This window comes from Chiloscyllium punctatum, chromosome 8 (assembly GCF_047496795.1).
Source record: "Chiloscyllium punctatum isolate Juve2018m chromosome 8, sChiPun1.3, whole genome shotgun sequence".
Classification (NCBI taxonomy): domain Eukaryota; kingdom Metazoa; phylum Chordata; class Chondrichthyes; order Orectolobiformes; family Hemiscylliidae; genus Chiloscyllium; species Chiloscyllium punctatum.
Window position 1 is genome coordinate 49,369,387 of NC_092746.1, and position 22,378 is coordinate 49,391,764.

Below are 22,378 nucleotides of genomic sequence, written 5' to 3' on the forward strand. Positions count from 1 at the left end.
TAACACAAAATAATGCAGTAACAATGTGTTTTACATACTGCAGAGTTGACTTTCAGTTGCAGTATTTTAAAGTAATTAACATGGGGAATGCAGCATGGTATTATCCCATAATTTTTATCAGGTCCCACTCTGTAAACCATTCTACATCATCTTTGCTAAATGAAGCAGAAATTTATCAACCAGTATCAAATAAGCCTAGATGGTATCTCCCACGAATATTTAAACATTCATCCTTTAAAAGTTCAACTGCAATGCCCTAATTTGCAAGATAATTTGAGAGTGCAATTAATTTGAAACTTTAACATTAATCATCTTTATATTAAACCTAATTTCAAAGAGTAAACAAATGTAATTTATTCAGTTGGACTCTTAGCTACTAATGCAATTAGTTTGGCATTTGCCTGGAGGCAAAGGAACTGGTCATTTCAAACAAGTATCCAGTTTGTAGGAATGGAGAAAATCATCAAGGCCAGCTCTTGGTGCCCAATTTAAAAGAAGTTTCAATGTGTTGGTTTGTGCAATTTCAAAACGTCACCTCATTATATACAGATAATTAGCTGATTTAGACATGCAATGGCATGCTTCTGGGACAATGGGACTTAAAGCCAGACATAGGGATGCTATCACTGTGCCACGAGACTTTTCACATCATAATATACTTATGGGTTTGACATCTGAGTCACAGGACTCTGCACCATGCTCACTGTTGTGCATTTCATTAAAGCACTTAAAGAGTCAATCTAACGATGGAACTTTGAGAAGAAGTATGATTTGCAATATTACTGAAAGAGCAGTGTAATGGTTAATTCAAAATGATAATGAGCTGCACTGAAGTTCAAAGTTGCAGCCAAAGTAGCAGTGCACTGGTATGTTTGATGAGGAGGAAGAGAGAGTTACACTTTCCCAGCAACAGGAACAACAACATGTGCATTATAGCATCATGACACACTTCTGGATTCAGTGCAGGAAGTGTGTCAACAGCTGAACCAGGCCAGGAAAGATAAGCAGGTACAAATTTACCTGCACCCTGTTTTGAGGATTGCCCCAAACTCTCCCTCACGCTGTCACTCTGTCTTATCAAAGCAATATTTTTAAAATTAATTCAATAGGATGTGAGTATTTGGGAAGGGGGGGGTGGTAGGGGGAGGTGTTAGGGATGGCAGCACTTATGACCAATCCCTACTTTCCCTTGAGAAAGTGGTGAACTTCCTTCTTGAACAGTTGCAGTTCATTTGGTAAACTGCATCACATAGCTCCTCATGTTCATTCCAAGTGCACGTTTTGCTGTCTTTCTGCTCACATTCTTACATCCTCACCTGGTTGGTATGCAACTTGGTGCCTCTCTCAATTACATGAACCAAATGCACCTATCAGATGAGTGCCATTACAGTCACTCCTTGTTGCAGAAGAGAGTGTAAAACGCAAGGGCCAGTGAGAGAATTGCTGTTTGTTCTCCTGGTGGATTTCCTAGTTGAGAGATACAGAGCAGAAAGCACCAGAAATCAGCAGTGCTTCAACATGACTGATCTACGGAGATGGAGATTAGGGCATCCCAGTTCCCTTGTGGAAATATCAGTGCCTACCATTTCATGCAGCACTCAGTCATGCTGCTGACTTGATATGAGCAGCAAGTGAAAGACAATTGTCTTTGAAATACAAAATTTCAAGATTCTGATTTTGTTAGTTATAATTCATGTCTTTTATCTCTGCCTGAACCTTGGACCACAATGTACATTCATATAAGTATTTAACAAGAACACTAATTTGACACTGAGCTACATGTTTGACTAGACTGCCAAAAGGTTGGTAAGAAGAGGTCATTTTTAAGGCCTCGTTTTCAGAGGAACTTTACCGAAGCTGAATGAATGAGTTTAGAGTCTGCATTGGAAGGCTCAGCATTCCCCAGGCTCAGCTGAGCTGAACATGAGCTTGGGGGCCATCAGGAGAAGAGGTAACTCTTGAAAAATGCAGAAAATCTGCAAATTCTCACAGACCTTCCACACGCACTGGCCACAGTTGTGGAGAAAGGAGACATTTGGTTTGAACTTGAGTGGAATGATGTCGCAGGCATTGCAAAGATCTGTTCTTCCAGGGATGGATTGGTCAATTCCATAGTACATCAAATCCAGAGGTTAGAATCATAGAATGACTATAGTTTGGAAGCGGGCCATTTAACCCATCGAGTCCACACCCACTCTTTGAAGAGCATCCCAACCAGACCCACTCGCCTACGTTATCCCTGTACCCCTGCATTCCCAATGGCTCACCCACCTAACCTGCACATCCCTGAATATTATAACATGGCCAACCCACCTAACCTGCACATCTTTGAACTGTGGGAGGAAACCCACACAATGTGGGGAGAACGTGAAAACTCCACACAGACAGTCGCCCAAGGGCGGAATCGAATCGGGTCCCTGGTGCTGTGAGGCAGCAGTGCCACCTTAATTGAATCCATGCAGGTCTTGATCATAGCCATACATGAACTATATGTCACCATGCCTTATTCCTTACATAGGATGATAGATAATTTAACATTGGCTTCACAGTGTCACATTAATCTCCAGCAAGTTCCTTCTAGTATAGTGATGAAAATGAAGTGTAGCTGATCTGTAAAATGGGTGATGACAAAACTGCAGTTAGATGTGTGAATCCCAAATAAAGCACTCTAACTTCTCATCCACTGCACAATCAACCCTCAAGCCCTACACCAAGTCCCACCCACTTCTCTGCCAAGATTGAACCCCACAGCTTTGCCTCTTCTCATATTGAATGATTCTGCCCTGCATAGGGCTAGGTGAAAAGGTCTCTTGGCACAGCCCTCACAGATTCCGATGTTAACTATATATTACTTATATCTAGGGGGCAAGCATTCACTTAAATCTATATAAATAGATACAGACTGAAACTGTGGTAGTTGGTTTAGGAGGTGTATGTTCATAATGTGTTATTATCAATAAATATATATGCGTGTATAGAGATTGGCTCAAGTTTTATGCTTCACCAACTGGTTTACTGGAATATATAACATCCAACACCCAGAAACTCTCTGCCAAGGACATCTGAACAGCCTAAGCAGCCTGTTTCTTCTCCTTGTGAGGCCACAGGGTTTCAAATGCATGGGTGGTGGGAAAATCTTATTAATTCTACAAAGATACGCATGTGGGTGTATGAGAAGATATTGTAGGATTCTGTTATTTATGTGAATCACATAAATGTCATAAATGTTATTACTTCACACCACCTTCTATTGTTGCTTACTCTTGGTGGTTTTGTATCATGTCAAGTATTCGGTTGCTGGCAAATTAATTGATGGGAACAATGGGAAATGTGTCATGGTTAACTGGATAGTTACAGGACTGTTTTCTGTCATTGAGTTTGGACAGAATGAGCATTCTATGCAATTATTGCATTGGCCCAGTGTAGTAACTGATTGAACCTTGTAGCTATCAGAGCTTTCTGAGGCAGAAATGTGAGTGACTGGTGCTGTGATGTTAGTGCCATCTTGATCCTCTGCTGTCTATTTCTCCTATTCATTGGATTCCACTTCAGCTGCAAGGAAGAGTTCAAGTTGTGAGGGTGATCTTATTATCACCTATTTATTGAACGTCTGTCCTAAAAGATCCATTCCTGGTGATATTGTAACCATTCACATTGCATCAGCTGAAGCTGTGAAATGGATTGTTCACCTCAGTGTCAAACTATAATCCATTTCCCCAGGTATACAAATGACAGAATGTTACTAACTGTGTACTTGGCATTTTATTCCTTCTGCAACTTCAGTCTTCATGCTGAGGAATGTGTGGAGAGCGCAGTCTGAACATTCTATAGATTCTCACTAGTTGATACTAAAGGACAACTCCAAATCCATTCAGAACACTGAAGGGTAATTTGGCCAACTCAATTCTCTGCTTAGTGACACATCTGGTTGACATTGTAGCTTTTGTTAAACCATTCCAGTTTGCTGGCTATGGGTGTCACAAACTGGGAAAAAGGTATCCGTTCTATCCCACCAACTCCCCCCTTAAGTCTACTCAAGTTCTGAAAAGGTAAGGATGATTTGACTGCCACATAACATGGTGGAGCCTCAGAATTTGGCATGAAGCCTTTATATGTGGTTACACAGCACCTCGCTGTTGATGCAATGGGATCCCTTCTGGTTTTTGAATGCTCCTGACTGATCTGAGGAAGCGCAGATTGCCAACTCCATACTGTTGCACCTGGAGGAAGTCAGCCATTGACGCAAAACCTATCACCCGCTCACTCTGATTAGTGTCATCACTTGTACAGTTGATGGAATTGCCAGCCCTGGCAAATAACCTATCAGCCTTATGCATTTACATGCTGCTTACTGTGAAGCCCTGGATACATCTTTGATGGTGCCTTGAAAGGATCCGGAAGAAAAATATTTGAAAGCTGTAGTTGCAGGAACCAACTCTTCGAGGAACCCGTGAATATCTAACACCACCTGATGTGACAATCTGTGCCTCAAGAAGCATAGTGCTTTCAAAAGGTCAAGCAAGCTGAGTCTCTGCCTGTACACCCTGTTACAGAGGTAATGCTTCCTGCACCCTCTCTTATCTACTCTTGTCCTTCCTCAGCAAGCTGTTACTGCTGTTGATTGTCATCTAATTCTCAATCCAAACTCTGGTATAAAACAGACATAGGAACACCCATCTCGAACCTGAGTCCCAATATTAATGGTAAATAGGGAAATAATTGTGATCCCTGTGTATTTATTGGTGTTTGACTACTGGACTGTTACTGAGCAGCATGAATTTCTATTTGACCCTCTCATCGTATTTTCAATGACAACTGTCAAGAATTCCACAACACAATTCCATGAATTGTTTACTATTTAAATTCCTTGCCCTCTTCCCCCACTGACTCATAATCTTGGTATCATACATCATGATGAAGAAAGAAATAACCTCTAATCTAATCTACCACACAAAATACATGATTCCACAAGATATTTGAAACCACTGACATTGTGACATGATATCCATTAAGCATAAATGCATGAAAAATCTACCACCACTCCTATACCAGGATGGCAAAATGCAGTAGCCTCAACAAATGTCACAGATCACAATGAATAACTTGCATCTGTTGCTTTCAAGAGAGTTAGTGTGCCAATTTTGTGCTCCTTGCTAATTTGCATGATTACTGCATGCAGTCAGTGCTCTATGTGCTGATGAGTGGCTCATACCTCAGTAGAAGGTGAGACAAGAGTTGGGGACTAAGTTTCTCAAATGACTTAAACCCAGCCAACACCTCTTAAAGATATGGAAAAACATCTGAGCAGAAAGAATAGTCAACTATAGCACATAAATGATATAAAGTGTTGCATTTTGGTAAGGCAAATCAGGGCAAGACTTATACACTTAGGTAAAGTTCTGGGGAGTGTTGCCAAAAAAAAGAAACATTGGAGTACTGGTTCATAGTTCCTTGGAGGTGGAATCACAGGTAGACATGACGTTTGGTACACTTGCCTTTATTAGTCAGTGCATTGGGTACAGGAGTTGGGGTTTCATGTTGTTGTCATACAGGACATTATTTAGGCCATTTATGGAATGTTGTGCTCAATTCTGATCTTCCCACAATAAAACAATGTAGTTAAACTTGGAAGGGTACAGAAAAGATTTCCAAGGAGGTTTCCAGGATTAAAAGGTTTGAGCTATAGAGAGAGGCTGAAAAGGCTGAAGCTGTTTTCCCTGGAGCGCCAGAGCAAAAGGCTAACTGCATAGAGGTTTATAAAATCATGGCGTGTATGGATAGGGTAAATAGCCAAGGGTCTCTTTTTCCCAGGGTAGGAGAGTCCAAAACTACAGGCCAAAGGCTTAAGTTGAGAGGGGAAAGATATAAAAGGAACCTAAGGGACAACTTTTTCACACAGATGGTGGTGCGTGTATGGAATGAGCTGCCAGACCAAGTGGTGGGCCAAATGCTGGCAAATGGGAATAGGTTAGGCTAGGATATCTGGTCGACATGGACAAGTTAGATGGTAAGGTCTGTTACTGTGCTGTATATCTCTATTACTCTGTGACTCTACGTGCTCCATGTTTCGCGGACACCTCACTGGATGCTTTGGAGGAGGAGGAAATGAAGAGGTGGAACATGTGACCTTTCTACAGAGGACCATGCAACGTTCCAGATAAAACTCTGCAAAGATAATGGAACCAGATACCCATGGTAGCTAATGTCAGGAGTTATAGCTAGTATAAGTCTCACCTTTTGCTTTCTCCTAATTTTCCTTCACCTCAAACCCACCCTCGTGACATTTTCCTTTCAGATATCCACAAACTGCCAGCTAAACCAGGCAGTAGTGGAGCAGCAATATGTCCAAAAGTGAAAAGACAGTGACAATAAGGATACAGAGTCACCACATTTAGAGTCACCAACTCAGACACTCAGATTGTATTTAACTTAAAGATTATCAGAGAGCTAAGGTCTGCATATGGTGAGACTCAGTGTATGTAGCCTGATGCTAGGGCAGGGAGAAGGGTGGGAGCGATGAAAGGCCACTACAGGGTGCAGTTGCACAGAGTCCAGCAGTTAAGGGCTCTGATTCACACTTATGGGGCAGCTTAGAGAGGCTAGCTAGTACACGGGCCTAATAGAGTGCTTGCTGTATTGGTAACCCTGTTGGTCATTGTCAAGGAGTCTGGAAGAATCATGTGCCACATTTACACAGAACCGTTACAAAGTGGTGGCCAACTTCAATATTATACTGTGGAGGGCCCATCCATATTGCAAAGAACAAAGTTTCAACTTAAAACATTAACACAAACACTGGGAGCTGCAGTCGAAGTTTGATCTAATGTCATGCAAGGTCAGCTTGTGCTATCATAGCTGTAGATTTGAGCATTCAAATAATATAATTATTCTGTCAACGAGTCATTCAGAGAGAGCCCAGTCAGAAAGAGGCTATCATGTTTGCATCCTTCATTGCTCCCTCAGCTGCTCACTATCAAATATGTGATAGAACTAAGCTTTCACACTGGTACAAAGGTGCAGCATGTAATAGGCCACTATGAATTCTAGCATGGTCTCCTGGCAAGTACTGCAGAGCTCCTGCAGAATTATCAGGAGAAGCATTGCTCCAGTATGCCACTTTCTGTTATGTCATGTTTTGCGAGCTAACATTATATTGATGCTGCATATACATGAGTTGTACACTTGAGTCATCAGCCTCATTATCATAGGGTTGTTCCTGTCACCCAGAAGCCATCCTCAGGTTTATTGTAGTGGCTGAAAGACAGATGCCACAGACTGAAAGCATCATGGCTGCTTCCAGCGTACTGGGATCCATTTCCATTATTTGCTCAGTATTGTCACATGTTGCCTGGACTTGGACAAAGTGGTATCCCTTTCAGTTATAGTGAAAGTCAGAGTCGTCAATCAGTATGCAGAAGGCAGTTAATGGCTGTTTGCCCCATTGGGAAATCTGCAATTCTTATAAAGCCATGGTCTCACCCCACCTCAATGCTAATCTCTGTTAAGGCAGAATGAAATGCAGTCAGCTGTCTTGGAACTCATCATCTTGGGACCTTCCCATTTGCAATAGTGTTCAGAAAATTGAGAAATGGTGTCAATAGGAGAGATTTAACTAAGGTGGAAAAGATTACATAGGACATAGAAAGGAGAGGAAGCGGCAATTGCTATGAGCACTAAGGTTAATAGCGAGGGGACATAGGTTTAAAGTGTTTAGTAAAAGAACTGGTAAAAGAGTTAGAAGGTGGGATTGGGGTGAAAAACATTTTTCAGCTGACAAATACATAGTGAGGTGAAAGTGAGGACTGCAGATGCTGGAGATCAAAGTCAAGTTTAAAGTGGTGCTGGAAAAGCACAGCAGGTCAAGCAGCATCCAAGGAGCAGGAAAATTGACATTTCAGGCAAAAGCCATTCATCAGGAATGAGGCAGGGAGCCTCCGAGGTGGAGAGATAAATGGGAGGAGGGTGAGGCTAGGGATAAGGTAGCTAAGAGTACAATAGGTGGATGGAGGTGAGGATGAAGGTGATAGCTCGGAGATGAGGGTGGAGCAGATAGGTGGAAAGGAAGATTGGCAGGTAGGACAGGTCATGAGGATGGTGCTGAGCTGGCAGGTTGGAACTGGGGTAAGGTGGGTGGAAGTGAAATGAAGAAACTGGTGAAGTCCACATTGATGCCCTGGGGTTGAAGTGTTCCAAGGCAGAAGATGAGGCGTTCTTCCTCCTGGCGTCGGGTGGTAAAGGAGTGATAGTGGAGGAGGCCCAGGACCTGCATGTCCTCAGCAGAGTGAGAGGGGGAGTTGAAATGTTCGGCCACGGGGTGGTGGGGTTGTTTGGTGCGGATACACCAGAGATGTTCCCTAAAGCGCTCTGCGAGAAGGCGTCCAGTCTCCCAACGTAAAGGAGACCGCATCGGGAGCAACGGATACAATAAATGACATTGGTGGATGCGCAGATGAAACTTTGATGGATGTGGAAGGCTCCTTTGGGTCCTTGGATGGAGGTAAGGTGGAAGGTGTGGGCGCAGGTTTTGCAATTCCTGCGGTGGCAGGGGATGGTGCCAGGAGGGGAGGCTGGGTTGTTGGGGGGGCCTGACCAGGTAGTCACAGAGGGAACAGTCTTAGTGGAAAGCGGATGGGGTAGGGAGGGAAATATAGTCCTGGTGGTGGGGTACGTTTGGACGTGGCGGAAATGTCGGCACATGATGTGGTTTATGCAGAGGTTGGTGGGGTGAAAGGTGAGGACCGGGGGATTCTGTCCTTATTGCGGTTGGAGGGGTGGGGTTTGAGGGAGGAGATGCAGGTCCTGGATGAAATGCATTGGAGGGCAACTTCAACCACATGGGAAGGGAAATTACGGTCTTTAAAGAAGGAGGCCATCTGGTGTGTTCCGTGGTGGTACTGGTCCTCCTGGGAGCAGATACAGTGGAGGCGGAGGAATTAGGAATATAGGATAGCATTTTTGTAGGAGGTAGGGTGGGAAGTGGTGTAAGAGTTGTGGGAGTAGGTGAGTTTGTAAAAAAAGTGAGTATGAAGTCGGTCATCATTGATGGAGATGGAGAGGTCTGGGAAGGGGAGGAAGGTGTCAGAAATGGTCCAGGTGAATTTAAGGTTGGGGTGGAATGTGTTGGTGAAGTTGATAAACTGCTCAACATCCTCACAGGTGCACGAGGTGGTGTGGATGCAGTCATCAATGTAATGGAGGAAGAGGTGGGGAGTGATGCCGATGAGATGGACTGTTCTACGTATCCAACAAAGTGACAGGCATAACTGGGGCCCATACGGGTTCCCATGGCTATTCCTTTGGTCTGGAAGAAGTGGGAAGATTCAAGGGAGAAATTGTTAAGGGTGAGGATCAGTTCAGCCAAATAAATGAGAGTGTCAGTGGAAGGGTATTGGTGAGGACATTGGGAGAGGAAGAAACGGAGGGCTTGGAAACCCTTGTCATGGCGGATGGAGGTGTAGAGGGACTGGATGTCCATGGTGAAGATGAGGCATTGGGAGACGGGAAATGGAAGTCTTGGAGGAGGTGGAAGGCATGGGTGGTGTCTCGAACGTATGTGGGGAGTTCCAGAACTAAGGGGATAGGACAGTATCGACGTAGGTGGAGATAAGTTCAGTGGGGCAGGAGCAGGGCAATGGGTTGGCTGGGATGGTCAGGCTTGTGGATCTTGGGAAGGAGGCAGAATCGGGCGGTGTGGAGTTCCCAGACTATGAGGTTGGAAGCTGTGGGTGGGAGATCTCTGGAGGTGATGTGGTTGCATATGGTCTGGGAGATGATGGTTTGGTGATGGGGGCGGGGTCCTGGTCAACGGAGCGGTAGGAGGAGGTGTCTTCAAGTTGGTGCCTGGCTTCAGCGGTGTAGAGGCCAGTGTGCCAAACTACCACTCACCCCTTTTATCCGCTGGTTTGATGGTGAGATTGGGATTGGAGCAGAGAGAATGGAGGCCTGTGTGTTGTGAGGGTGAGAGGTTGGAGTAGGGGAGGGGGATAGACAGGTTGAGTCAGTTAATGTATCAGCGGCAGTTGGAAATGAAGAGCTGAATAGCCTCCTCCCATACTATTGATTGGTGCTCCAATCTGCTTACTGTGCTTCACATATCACCAATGATTTTTTTTAAATTTGTTCATGGGACATGGATATTGCTGGTGTGGCCAACATTTCTGACCCATTCCTAATTGCCCTAGAGAAAGTGTTGGCAAGTTCCTTGTTAGGTTACCAAAGTTCTTGGGATGTAGGGGCTCCCAAGGTCTTGTTATGAAGGGAATCCTGGGATTTTGACTCCGTGATCATGAAGGAATAATGACATACTCCAAGAAGGAATAGTGTGTGGCTTGGACGAAAACTTGCAGGTGCATTTGAACTATCTCCCTCACCAAAATACCATCCATGTCAACTTCGCAATACTTACATGATCCACTGCAAGTAAAGAGGCAATATTGCACTCTTGTACTAAAAATAACAGGAAACATATTTTGTGGTCTTAATGTTCTAACTGAAATCTTATTCAAATGTGACAGATTTGCAGTCAGTCAATCAATTAATAAGTAATGAATATAGGCTATATTTATATGCATAGTAAAAACACATCCACATAGTCTAGTTTGTATTTAGAGTGCAGTTACACTGTCACTTTTGTCTCCATGCTAAACTGTTTTGCTATCGTTTCAATATTGGTATTGCACTGTTCCAAAATAGGGCTGTGTGCAAGAAAGCAAGCCAAGCTCCATCCATTTTGAAACACAGCCATTAAGTTTAGGAGGAACATAAACTCAATGAAGCAACCTGTCCTCACATACCACTCAAAAGAGCTCCACTTCTGAATCTCTGCTTGCTCAGTAATACCATGATGTACATCTTCCGAAATGAATGCATCTATATGTTAAAGGGGTTAAAGATGATACTCAACTGTAAAGTATTTTAGATATGGTTGATAGCACACTGGATCATTCTTGCTCTATAAGCAAAACAGACAACATATCCGATAGATAAGTAATTGTCTTTATTTGAGTACTGCTTTGCTATCCCAATTTACTATTATGCATTTATGCACACAGTGTTTTTTGCCAAATAATAGAATAAATCTGGCAAACTTACAGACACCATGATTAATCTCGTGTTGATCACTAATTCTGCAGCTAACATCCGGTTTCTATCATTTCTGTCCCAAAAAGATAAGCAATAACTTTAATATTCAGAACTTATATCTTAGTGGCTGAGCCACTTGTAGACTATGTTTCTCTGCTGTATTACCTCATCATATATAAACAGTGGGGAGTAGAAATAGTGACTTCATACATGCTAAAGCCTTCTTGAGTTAATTCATTGGCCCATCAGTTCATAGACACCATAGTTATGTAATACTGCTCCGAATTCGCCATGTCAGAAGAGCTTTTTCTTTGTTTATATCTTTAAACATTGTCTCCATTCCTGCATAAATAAATCTTATGCTGTAACTGCATAGTCATACCTTCTTGTCTTATGCATATGGTCTTCTTTAAATTATGTATATTCTCCTAGGCCTTTATGATACCTTCTTAATGTTGAGACTTGTTACCTTGCTCTGTGATCTATTGCCAATTCTTTGCACATTAAGTCCACTGTCATTCCTCAATAAAATGCATTTATGTCACTGCGTTGCTAGTCTTACTAGTACTCACAGGGTCATATTACTAAATTACCTTGTGCTCTTTCAGTATTCATGTGTTTTCTCAAGTAACTGTACACTGCACAGTTGAAAAGTCAAGACTTAACATTTCTACGAATCAACCGATTCCTTAACTTTCTTTAAAAGCTTAAAAAGATTGTTATTTCTGGCACACCGTGATTGGTTTTCTCTTTGCCACCAAATAAAATGATTGACTTATAAATTGCACGATTTTCTCCGTGATTCACTAATTTATGCAAATAAGCATTATTTTGCTAACACAGAGGATTGTCAGACACCGGTCTTTGAACTACCATTTCTTTGCCGGTTCCACACCATAGTGAACTTAAATTTATAATTCTCACTAATTATAGATGCAAAGTAGTAAAATTTGGAGCTGTTACCAGGCAATGGAATGGTATAAGGCATTACATAAATTATAGAATCAATTGGACAAAATTTACGTGGGCAATGACAGGTGAATTATATTGTAAAATAAATGTGTAAAATGCTATTCAGGAAAGACAAATAGATATGCTATGTATTTCAGGAACTGTCCTGAAATGACAAAGCATGAAGTTGAAAGAGGGTTTACTAAACCATTTGTAAAATATGTTCAATCAAGGCAGAACAGCGAGCAAGAAGGCTAATAAGAGATAAACTACAGAGACAAGATAATAGAAAATGGGTCAGCATTTGTAATGATGAATGCTTATGGTACGCTTGTTGAAGTGTACATTGATGCTGCAGCCAGTTCTGGTCATCAACCAATAGGTAAAATATTGAAGCCATGGAGTCATTGCAGTGAAGCATATCCCTGGTACAAGTTCAGTTTACAGAAAGGTGAGAGAAACATGGCCTATACAACCACAGAAACAGGCATGTCTGAGGTGATGTTTTAGCAGCATATATAACTATAAGTTAAAAGAGGATTAAGGAAAATCCAAAGAGATTCTACAAATGCATTTGAGGAAAAAGAGTAACTCAGGAGAGAATAGGGCCCCTTAAAAATCAATGAGGCTGTCTATGTGTGGAACCATATCATCGATAGTCACAGGTGAGGTACCAGAAGACTGGAGGTTGGCAAACGTGGTGCCACTGTTTACGAAGGGCGGTAAAGACAAGCCAGGGAACTATAGACCCGTAAGCCTGACCTCGGTGGTGGCCAAGTTGTTGGAGGGAATCCTGAGGGACAGGATGTACATGTATTTGGAAAGGCAAGGACTGATTCGGGACAGTCAACATGATTTTGTGCTTGGGAAATCATGTCTCACATACTTGATTGAGTTTTTTGAAGAAGTAGTAAAGACGGTTGTTGACGGCAGAGCAGTAGATGTGATCTATATGGACTTCAGTAAGGCGTTCGACAAGGTTCCCCTTGGGAGACTGATTAGCAAGATGGAGGGTTGTTTTTCAGACTGGAGGCCTGTGACCAGTGGAGTGCCCCAAGGATTGGTGCTGGGCCCTCTACTTTTTGTCATTTACACAAATTATTTGGATGCGAGCATAAGAGGTACAGTTAGTAAGTTTGCAGATTATACCAAAATTGGAGGTGTAGTGGACAGCAAAGAGGGTAACCTCAGTTTACAACAGGATCTGGACCAGATGGGCCAATGGGCTGAGACGTGGCAGGTGGAGTTTAATTCAGATAAATACGAGGTGCTGCATTTTGGGAAAGCAAATCTTAGCAGGACTTATACACTTAATGGTAAGGTCCTAGGGAGTGTTGCCAAACAAAGAGACCTTGGAGTGCAGGTTCATAGCTCCTTGAAAGTGAAGTTGCAGATAGATAGGATAGTGAAGAAGGCGTTTGGTATGCTTTCCTTTATTGGTCAGAGTATTGAGTACAGGAGTTGGGAGGTCATGTTGCAGCTAAGCAGGACATCGGTTAGGTCACTGTTGGAATATTGCGTGCAATTCTGGTCTCCTTCCTATGAGAAAGATGTTGTGAAACTTGAAAGGGTTCAGAAAAGATTTACAAGGATGTTGCCACTGTTGCAGGATCTGAGCTACAGGGTGAGGCTGAACAGGCTGGGGCTGTTTTCCCTGGAGCGTCGAAGGCTGAGGGGTGACCTTATAGAGGTTTACAAAATTATGAGGGGCATGGATAGGATAAATAGGCAAAATCTTTTCCCTGGGGTCGGGGAGTCCAGAACTAGAGGGCATAAGTTTAGGGTGAGAGTGGAAAAATATAAAAGAGATCTAAGCGGCAACTTTTTCACGCACAGGGTGGTATGTGTATGAATGAGCTGCCAGAGGATGTGGTGGAGGCTGGTACAATTGCAACATCTAAGAGGCATTTGGATGGGTATATGAATAGGAAGGGTTTGGAGGGATATGGGCCAGGTGCTGGCAGGTGGGACTAGATTGGGTTGGGATATCTGGTCAGCATGGACGGGTTGGACCGAAGGGTCTGTTTCCATGCTGTACATCTCTATGACTCTAAGGGTGAGATACTATACATGAATTTTGCTTCAGTGTTTACTATGGAGAAGGACATAGAAGTTAGAGAACTTGGAGAAATAAACACTGATATCTTGAAAAGTGTCCATTTAACAGAGGAGGAAATGCTGGACATCTTAAAACACATAAAGTTGGATAAATCCCCAGGGTCTGATCAATTGTATCCCAGAACTTTGTGGGAAGTGATTGCTGGGTCCCTTGCTGAGATATTTATATCATCGATAGCCATGGGTGTGGTGCCAGAAGACTGTATAATGGCTAATGTGGTGCCATTATTTAAGAAAAGTGGTAAGGAAAAGCCAGGAAACTATACACTAGTGAGCCTGATGTCAGTGGTGGGTAAGTTGTTGTTGGAGGTGATTCTGAGGGGCAGGATCTATATGTATGTGAAAAATTAGGGATTGTTAATGTGGCTTTGTGTTTGGGAGATCGTGTCTCACTAACTTGATTGAGTTTTTGAAGAGATGACAAAGAAGATTGATGAAGGCAGAGCAGTGGACATTGTCTATATGGACTTTAGCAAGGCATTTGACAAAGTTCCACGTGGTAAACTTGCTAGCAGGGTTGGTCACATGGAATCCAGGGAGAGCTAACCATCTGGATGCAAAATTGGCTTGAAGTTAGATGACTGAGGGTGATGGTGGAGGGTTGCTTTTCCGATTGGAGCCCTGTGACCAGCAGTGTATCACAAGAATCAGTGCTGGGTCCACTGCTGTTTGTTGTTTAAATAATTGATTTGGATGTGAACATGGGAGGTATAGTTAATAAATTTACAGATGGCACCAAAATTGATGCTGTAGTCGATAGTGAAGAAAGTTATCTCAGAATACAATGGAACCTTAATCAGATGGGCCAATGGGCTGAGAAGTGGTAGATGGTGTTTAATTTAGATAAATGTGAGCTGCTGCATTTTGGGAAAGCTAATTAGAGCAGGACTTATACACTTAATGATAAGGTCCTGGAGTTTAATGCAGAAACATGTGAGGTGATTCACTTTGGAAGAAGCAACAGGAATAAAAAGTACTGGGCTAATAGTCAGATTCCCGGTAGTGTAGATGAGCAGAGAAATCTTGGTGTCCACGTACATAGATCCATGTACACAGACTGAGTTCCAGGCCATGCACTCAGAGCATGCACAGATCAACTGGCAGAGGTCTTTTTGAACATCTTCAACCTCTCCCTGCAGCAGGCCACTGTCCCCGTCTGTTTTAAGGGCACCAACATCACCCCTGTGCCTAAGAATGCTCATGCAGCATGTCTCAATGACTACCGCCCAGTGGCCCTAACTTCGGTGGTCATGAAGTGCTTTGAAAGGCTGGTCATCACGTTAATCAACTCCAGCCTCCCCATTATTCTTGACCCACTCCAATTTGCCTATCGGACTAACAGATCCACATCAGATGCCATATCACTTGCCCATCACTCCTCCCCAGAACACCTTGACACCAAGAACAGCTACGTAAGAATCTTACTCATTGACTACAGTTCAGCCTTCAACACTATTATCCCCTCAAGACTGATTACTAAACTTAGTGATCTTGGACTAAGCCCCACTCTCTGCAACTGGATCCTCAGTCTCCTGACCCACAGCCACAATCAGTGAAGATTGGGAACAATATTTCATCCTCACTAGCACTCAACACTGGAGCCCCCCAGGGGTGCGTACTTAGCCCCTTATTGTACTCACTGTATACCCATGACTGCACCACCAAATACCAGACTAATGCCATTTACATGTTCGCTGATGACACCATCATAGTTGGCAACGAAACAGACTACAGATGAGAGGTGGAAGATCTAGAAAAATGGTGCACTGAGAATGACCTAGCTCTCAATGCCAGCAAAACCAAGGAACCCATTATTGACTTTCGGCAGGATGTTCCTCATGCCTCCTACACAGTAACAGCACAGAGGTGGGACGAGTGGAGAGTGTCAAGGTCCTGGGAGTGGTCATCCACAACAAGCTTTCTTGGATGCACTGATTACAAAGGCTCAACAACATCTCTTCTTCCTCACACAGCTGAGGAAATTTGGCATGACGGCAAATACCCTTGCCAACTTTTATAGGTGTGCCATCTGTCTGTCTGGATGCCATTCTGTCTGGATGTATCACTACCTGGTATGGCAACTGTACCATTCAAGATCAGTGATGGTTACAGAGAGTGGTGAACTCGGCCCGGACAATCACAAAGGCCAACTTCCCATCTCTAGAATCCTTTCTAAGGAACGGCCGCCAGCATTCTCAAAGATCCATCCCACTCTGGCAATGTTTTTCTACAACCTCTACCATCAGGGAGAAGGTACAGAAGCCTGAAAACACACACCAGCCGGTTTCATAGCAGCTTCTACCCTACTGTTGTTAGAATACTGAATGGACTCACAAGCTCTTAACATTCACCCGTCCCTGTGATTTTGTTTTTGCTGCCGTTTACCTATTATTTAGTTATCTATGCTACTTAACTATATGATCTGCCTGTATTGCTCACCATACAAAGCTTTTCACTGTGCCTTGGTACATGTGACAATAAATTCAATTCAAATCCAATTCAATTCCCTGAAAGTTGCCACCCAGATTGATATAATTGTTAACAAAGCATACAATGTGTTAGCTTTTATTTGTGTTGTTGAACAAAGGGATCTTGGAATTCAGGTTCATAGTTCCTCGAAGGTGCAATCACAGGGCCAGGGTGGTGAAGAAGGCATTTAATACACTTGTCTTTATTGGTTAGTGTATTGGATATAGGAATTGGGAGGTAATGTTGCAGTTTTACAGGACATTACAAGGCCACTTTGGAATACTGCATTAAATCCTAGTCTCCCTGTTATAGGAAAGATCTTGTTAAACTTGAAAGGGTGCAAAAAAGATTTACAAGAATGCTGCCGTGGTTGAAGGATTCGAGCTACAGGGAAAGGCTGAATTGGCTGAGACTATTTTTCCTGGAGTGTCGGAGGCTGAGGGGTGACATTGTAGAGTTTTATAAAGTTATCAGAGGCATGGATAGAGTGAATATCTAAGGCCTTTTGCCTGGGGTAGGGGAAGCTAAAGGCATTAAAGTGAGAGGGTAAAGATACAATAGAGACCTAAAGGCATCTTTTTCATGCAGAAGATGGTGTGTGTATGGAATGAGCTGTCAGAGAAAGTGGTGGAAGCAGGGACAATTACAACATTTAAAAGGCATTTGGATGGGTATATGAATAGGAAGGGTTTGGAGGGATATGGGGTGGGTGCTGGCAGGTGGGTCTGGATTGGTTTGGGATATCTGGTCGGCATGGACAGGTTGGACTGAAGAGTCTGTTTCCGTGCTATATATCTCTATAGCCCTATGACTCTAAAAAGCATCTGGATGGGTACATGAATAGGAAGGTTTAGAGAGATATGGACCAAATGCTGGCAAATGGGACTCAGTTTAGGATATTTGGTTGGCATGAACAAATTAGACTGGACGGTCTGCTTCTGTTCTGTACAACTCTCTGACTCTGTGTGTATACAAGAGGTTAACTCAGGATATTACTTTTCATTAAACTTCAAAACCAGAGGAAAAATTCAAATTGTAGAAAAGCCTTTTTGGAGCAGATTTCCGGAATTTATTTCAACAGGTGAAATCTGCTTCCATGAAGGTAAAATCTGGAGCAACTGGATTTAGGAAGCAATGTAGACCAACTTGTGCCTGCAATAAAAATCCTCTGAAGGACCTCAGCACCCGATCAAGCTCAATATTAAAGGTCTGAATTTGCTTCTGTGGAGTGCACAATTACTTAAGAAATATGTGAAGATGAAGTGAAATAGCAGAGCAATTTAACAAAACGCTCAAAACATTAAGGACTAGCAATCTAGAGATCTGGGTTCAAATCCCATCGTAGCAGATGGCAAATATGAATTTAGTTTATTAATAAAAGTGACGCCAGTCATGTTGAGCATGAAATTATTGAATTATTGTAAAAACCTATTCGGTGCACTAATATATGTTTGGGAATGATGTCCGCCTTCTTTCCTCGTCATGATCCCTTTTGGAGCCCCTTCACCAAGCGGTTAATTGCCACTCAGTTATTAACCGTGTGTCCGCGATACACGCTGGCCTTACCGCTAACCCACACTCACATGAATGAAAATAACATGGATGCTACAATAGAGGGGAGGGACCACTGAGACTCTTCCGGATCTATGAACTAAAATGGGCCCAACTGCCTCACTCATTATCACACACAAAAGAAAACAAAGATGCTGGAAATGTGAAACAAAAACAGAAATCGTTGGAGAAGCTCAGCAGGCCTGGCAACATCTTTGGATAGAGAGCTGAATTCTGAAGAAAGGTCACTGCATTCAAAACATTTACTCTGTTTTTCTCACTCCACAGAGGCCGACAGACTTGCTGAGTTTTTCCAGCGATTTCTGTTGTTACGCTCCCTGCCCTTGTGAACTGCAGAGATATTTTCTTAGGTTAAGCACCTGTCCTTTTGACATATGAAGGAATTTCCCCCTTCTCCAAATGGCTTTCAGGTAGCCTGCGAATCTCTCACCCTCTGCTTTTAAAAGGGGCCCATCAGACCAAACTGTGGAATCATTTGCAAATACCCGCCCCATTCTTGTTGCTCCCCCACGAGGTGGTATTTTACGTCACCTTACAAAATGCAATGAAAATGTAATGGAGAGAGGCAAAGCCTGTTTAGAAACGAGGGCGATCATACATGGATTGAAAATGAAAGCCTTGCTGAGTGTTTGCCCTCTGTGCCAGTTGCTGAGCCACAGCACGTACCGCTAGACTGGTGCTGGGTGTTTGTGTTTGACTAGGTCACTGACAGTGAAGTGCCAATGCCCGCTCCAAGCACCACACACACACACACACAAAAACCTGCACTCAACGTGGGCTGCCAGTTACCTTGGTAATGTGGGCAGCGCTCGGTGTGAAGCTGCTGCCACCTTCAGGTAATAGTCAGTCAGTCCCTGAGCCTGCCCCCGCCCCTGGCACGTTAATTTCACCGTGACAAACAAATACACATCTCTGTGTAACATCGAGGAAGGGAAAACAAAATATCTGCTGGAGTGGGAACCTCCTCCCTTCAAGAACGAGTCTGAACGAGGTCTCAAGGTGATTCGGAGTGTTTTTATTTCACATGAAACGTGCAAAGTTGTCACCTGTGCTGACATCTCTTGCGAGGAGGGGGTGACCGTGGTCTGCAGTGTTAACTGTTTGCTGCTGGCAGGCAATGAGCAGGGGACAGCTCTCTCTCTCTCTCTCTGCTCCAGCGTGTTGCCTGTTCAGTGTTTCCTCAGGCAGCGCACGGGCTCCTGTTCACCAGATTAACGCAATGGCTTCAGCGGCTCGTTCACATTCCTCAATAGGGAAAAGACATTCCCACACCACTGTCCCTATACGCCCACCCCCCGGTTCTTGCTCAGCTGGCTGACCAATCTTAGCTGCACACGGTCCACGGGCAAAACTGGCTCAAAATCGGAAAGGTAAAACACACTGTAGCCACAAGACATCAGGCACATCAAATCCCTGCTGAACCCTGTCAAGGGTTAACTCATTCATCCACTGCGCATTGTGAAAAAAACAGCACAATTCAAAATTAACACTTCCCACCACCTAAGTATCACACTGTGGATATATTAAGGAAATACATGTATCTATATAAATGGGGGAAAAAACAGGCAACGGGTTAGCAGTAACTGGAAATCCTCTACGTGTTCGTTTGTAAACAGATTGGATTAAAACACACACACACACATAGGGGAAATAGCTTCACAAATAAAAGAAACAAATACCTCGGAGTCGTACCACTTTAGGACCAGTTTGCTGGTGTTGGGTAAAAATTTGTTGTGAACGTGTTCTGTTGCCAGTTCGACGGCTGGTATGATGCCCTCGGAGATGCTCTCTGCCGCCTTGTTGATGGGCATCAGCCCCATGATGGGCAGCTTGGAGTCGGCGTCCAGGCGGCTGTTCCTGAAGCCCAGAGCCGAGCCGGAGAGCAAGCCCCAGCTCCACAGCACCAAGAGCGTCCCGAGGCGCCGCAGACAACGCCAGAAGAGGCCAGCTCGGTAGGTCCTGAGGATTGTCTGCATCCTGGAGGAGAAACCACACACACACACACACAAACACACAGACACACTCTCTCTCACACACACACACACTCTCACAGACCAGAGAGCCGCATTAGAAGGCAGGCATTGGAGCTGGGACTCGCTAGCTACCGCGATCTCTCTGTCTCTGTCTCTGAGTCTCTTTCCCTTCAGCCCTCCGAAGGTGTTGCAATCTGGTCCAGCCACTGAGCTGATCCGAGTTCAGTGCATTCCTCTCGCCCCTTCCTGCTCTTGCTGAGGGGTCCCGAATAACGTCTTGTTAACGTCGCTTGGCGCCCCCTCTCAACACCATTGATTCAAGTTGACGGACACAAAATATCTCGACACATAGATAGGTCTGTGCGCGTTGCCTTCTTCACCCCCTTCAGTGGGATTTCAGGAGCAGTTCAAAGCAAAGCCGAACCGCACGGCTCTGAAAAAAAAAATCCTGCAGAGGAAGCAGCGCCAAGCACCAAGCCTGTGTGCTGGTCTGGGTGTTAATGTGCAGGGGGGGGGGGAGGATAGAGCTCAGTACTTCACACTCTCCGCTCGTCCACAGCTCCCATCACATCCTGTCCAATCCACACAAGCGCAAGGAACGGGATAACAGGGGAAATCCCCACCGCCACGCTCTCCCCGCCAAACAAAACAATATCTCAGACCGGCACGGAGGGAGTTGGAGACTGGGTTCCCCTGGGGGGAGGCAGCCAGGTTGGCGAAGTGATGTTGATGGCCCGCAGCCTCTGCCGTTGCTTGTGTTCAGTCCGGTCAGAGCGGGCACTGCAGGTGACCAGCTCCGGGCTCCATCCTGGGCGGTGGGTCGGCAAGGGAAGGCCACCCGCAGCTCGGGGATTCCACGGTAATGTTCACACTGCCAGCATGCTGCCGGTGCTGGTGCCTGTGAACACCCAGGGTTACAGACAGGCGCAGAGCAACGCAGCCAGCCACGCTCCAGCCGCATTGGACTCAACCTCTGGCGGACTCGAAGGAGGAAAAACACAGGAGAGCTCAGCTCCTGGTGATATGGCCACTAACGCCATCACCAGCAATGAACTGACCACTATAGTTAAAAAGCACATGCCAGAATGAAACAGGGACGACTTTTGTGTTTGGTGACGGGGGGAGCATAAATCGAACCAGCTCATCACCGGGGCTTCTACTGTCAATCACTGAATTCATTTGCACTTCTCCCTATTACATTAACGAAAGTATTTGTTCCTGTACATCGCAGGCCAACATTGACCGGCGGCCAATTCAGCCACCGAGTTAGATTCCGTAAGTTGTAGAACAGCAATCACCTATTAACTATTCCCTCCTGTCGAGATCGGCATCTTGTCGCTATTTCATTTTGAATTATGGTTTTAGATCTGTTTTCAGCTTTGACTTTTCATTCCCACTTTCTCTCTGAGCTGTAATCCTGGTGTGCAGGAATCTCCTGGAGGCTTAGGGCTTTTTAAAAAAAATGAAGTGGAACTTGAGATGGAATGAGAGATTCGCCGTTTCGAAATCAGTTTGCTGTTCTAGTTTTAAACACCCTTAAGAATTTTTTTAAAATTATTGGAATGGAGGCGAAATTCTGGGGGGGGGACATCGCACCTTAAAAAGTGTGTTAGAAACTCACAATACTCGTGCCGTTAGAAGTTTGTAAGCATGTGTGATTTAGAACTTCGCTCGGTGTTCTCATTTTATCTGTTTCCGTCATTGGGCTGTAGGCATTTTAACCCAGATCGCTCATTACAATCATCATTGTTAAATAGTTTGGAAAATAACTTCATTTTGGAATGATTAACAAAAGCAATTCTAAATGACAAGTGAAAGTTGTCCTCGACAGCGGTGATTTGTCACTGTTACCCCTGTCAAGTCCCACTACTGAAACCAGCGAAATAAGAGAGGGCTACTACATTTCAGTCACTAAACTCCCAAGAAACGGGTTGCCTCTGTTATGTGGGCACTCTCTGAAGCAAGCAATTCCGTCTTTCAACCATCTCGCAGCAAATAAATCTATCCCTGATGATCATGTTTAAACCAGGAAACAATTATTAATATCGTTCGAAAATATCGTAGCCATGAGAACAGAAAGATGGATTTGACTCCTGGGACAAGAGTTACATGGTTTCCTGATAGCTTAGAGGAGAAAGTGAGGACTGCAGATGCTGGAGATCAGAGCTGAAAATGTGTTGCTGGAAAAGCGCAGCAGGTCAGGCAGCATCCAA

At 44.0% G+C, this 22,378-nt stretch overlaps 1 protein-coding gene across 2 annotated transcripts in view; it reads right to left on the minus strand.

The window, feature by feature from the left end:
- gabbr2 (gamma-aminobutyric acid (GABA) B receptor, 2) overlaps positions 1–21,295 on the minus strand; it is a 968,818-nt gene extending 947,523 nt beyond the window's left edge. Inside the window, exon 1 of one of the 2 annotated variants that reach the window (XM_072575495.1) lies at positions 19,872–21,295. In XM_072575495.1, coding sequence (XP_072431596.1) covers positions 19,872–20,168 — 297 coding nt within the window. In that variant the 5' untranslated portion in view covers positions 20,169–21,295. The remainder of the gene's footprint in view (positions 1–19,871) is intronic. The other variant, XM_072575496.1, reaches the window with a different exon arrangement.
- Between the last annotated feature and the right edge of the window lie 1,083 nt (positions 21,296–22,378).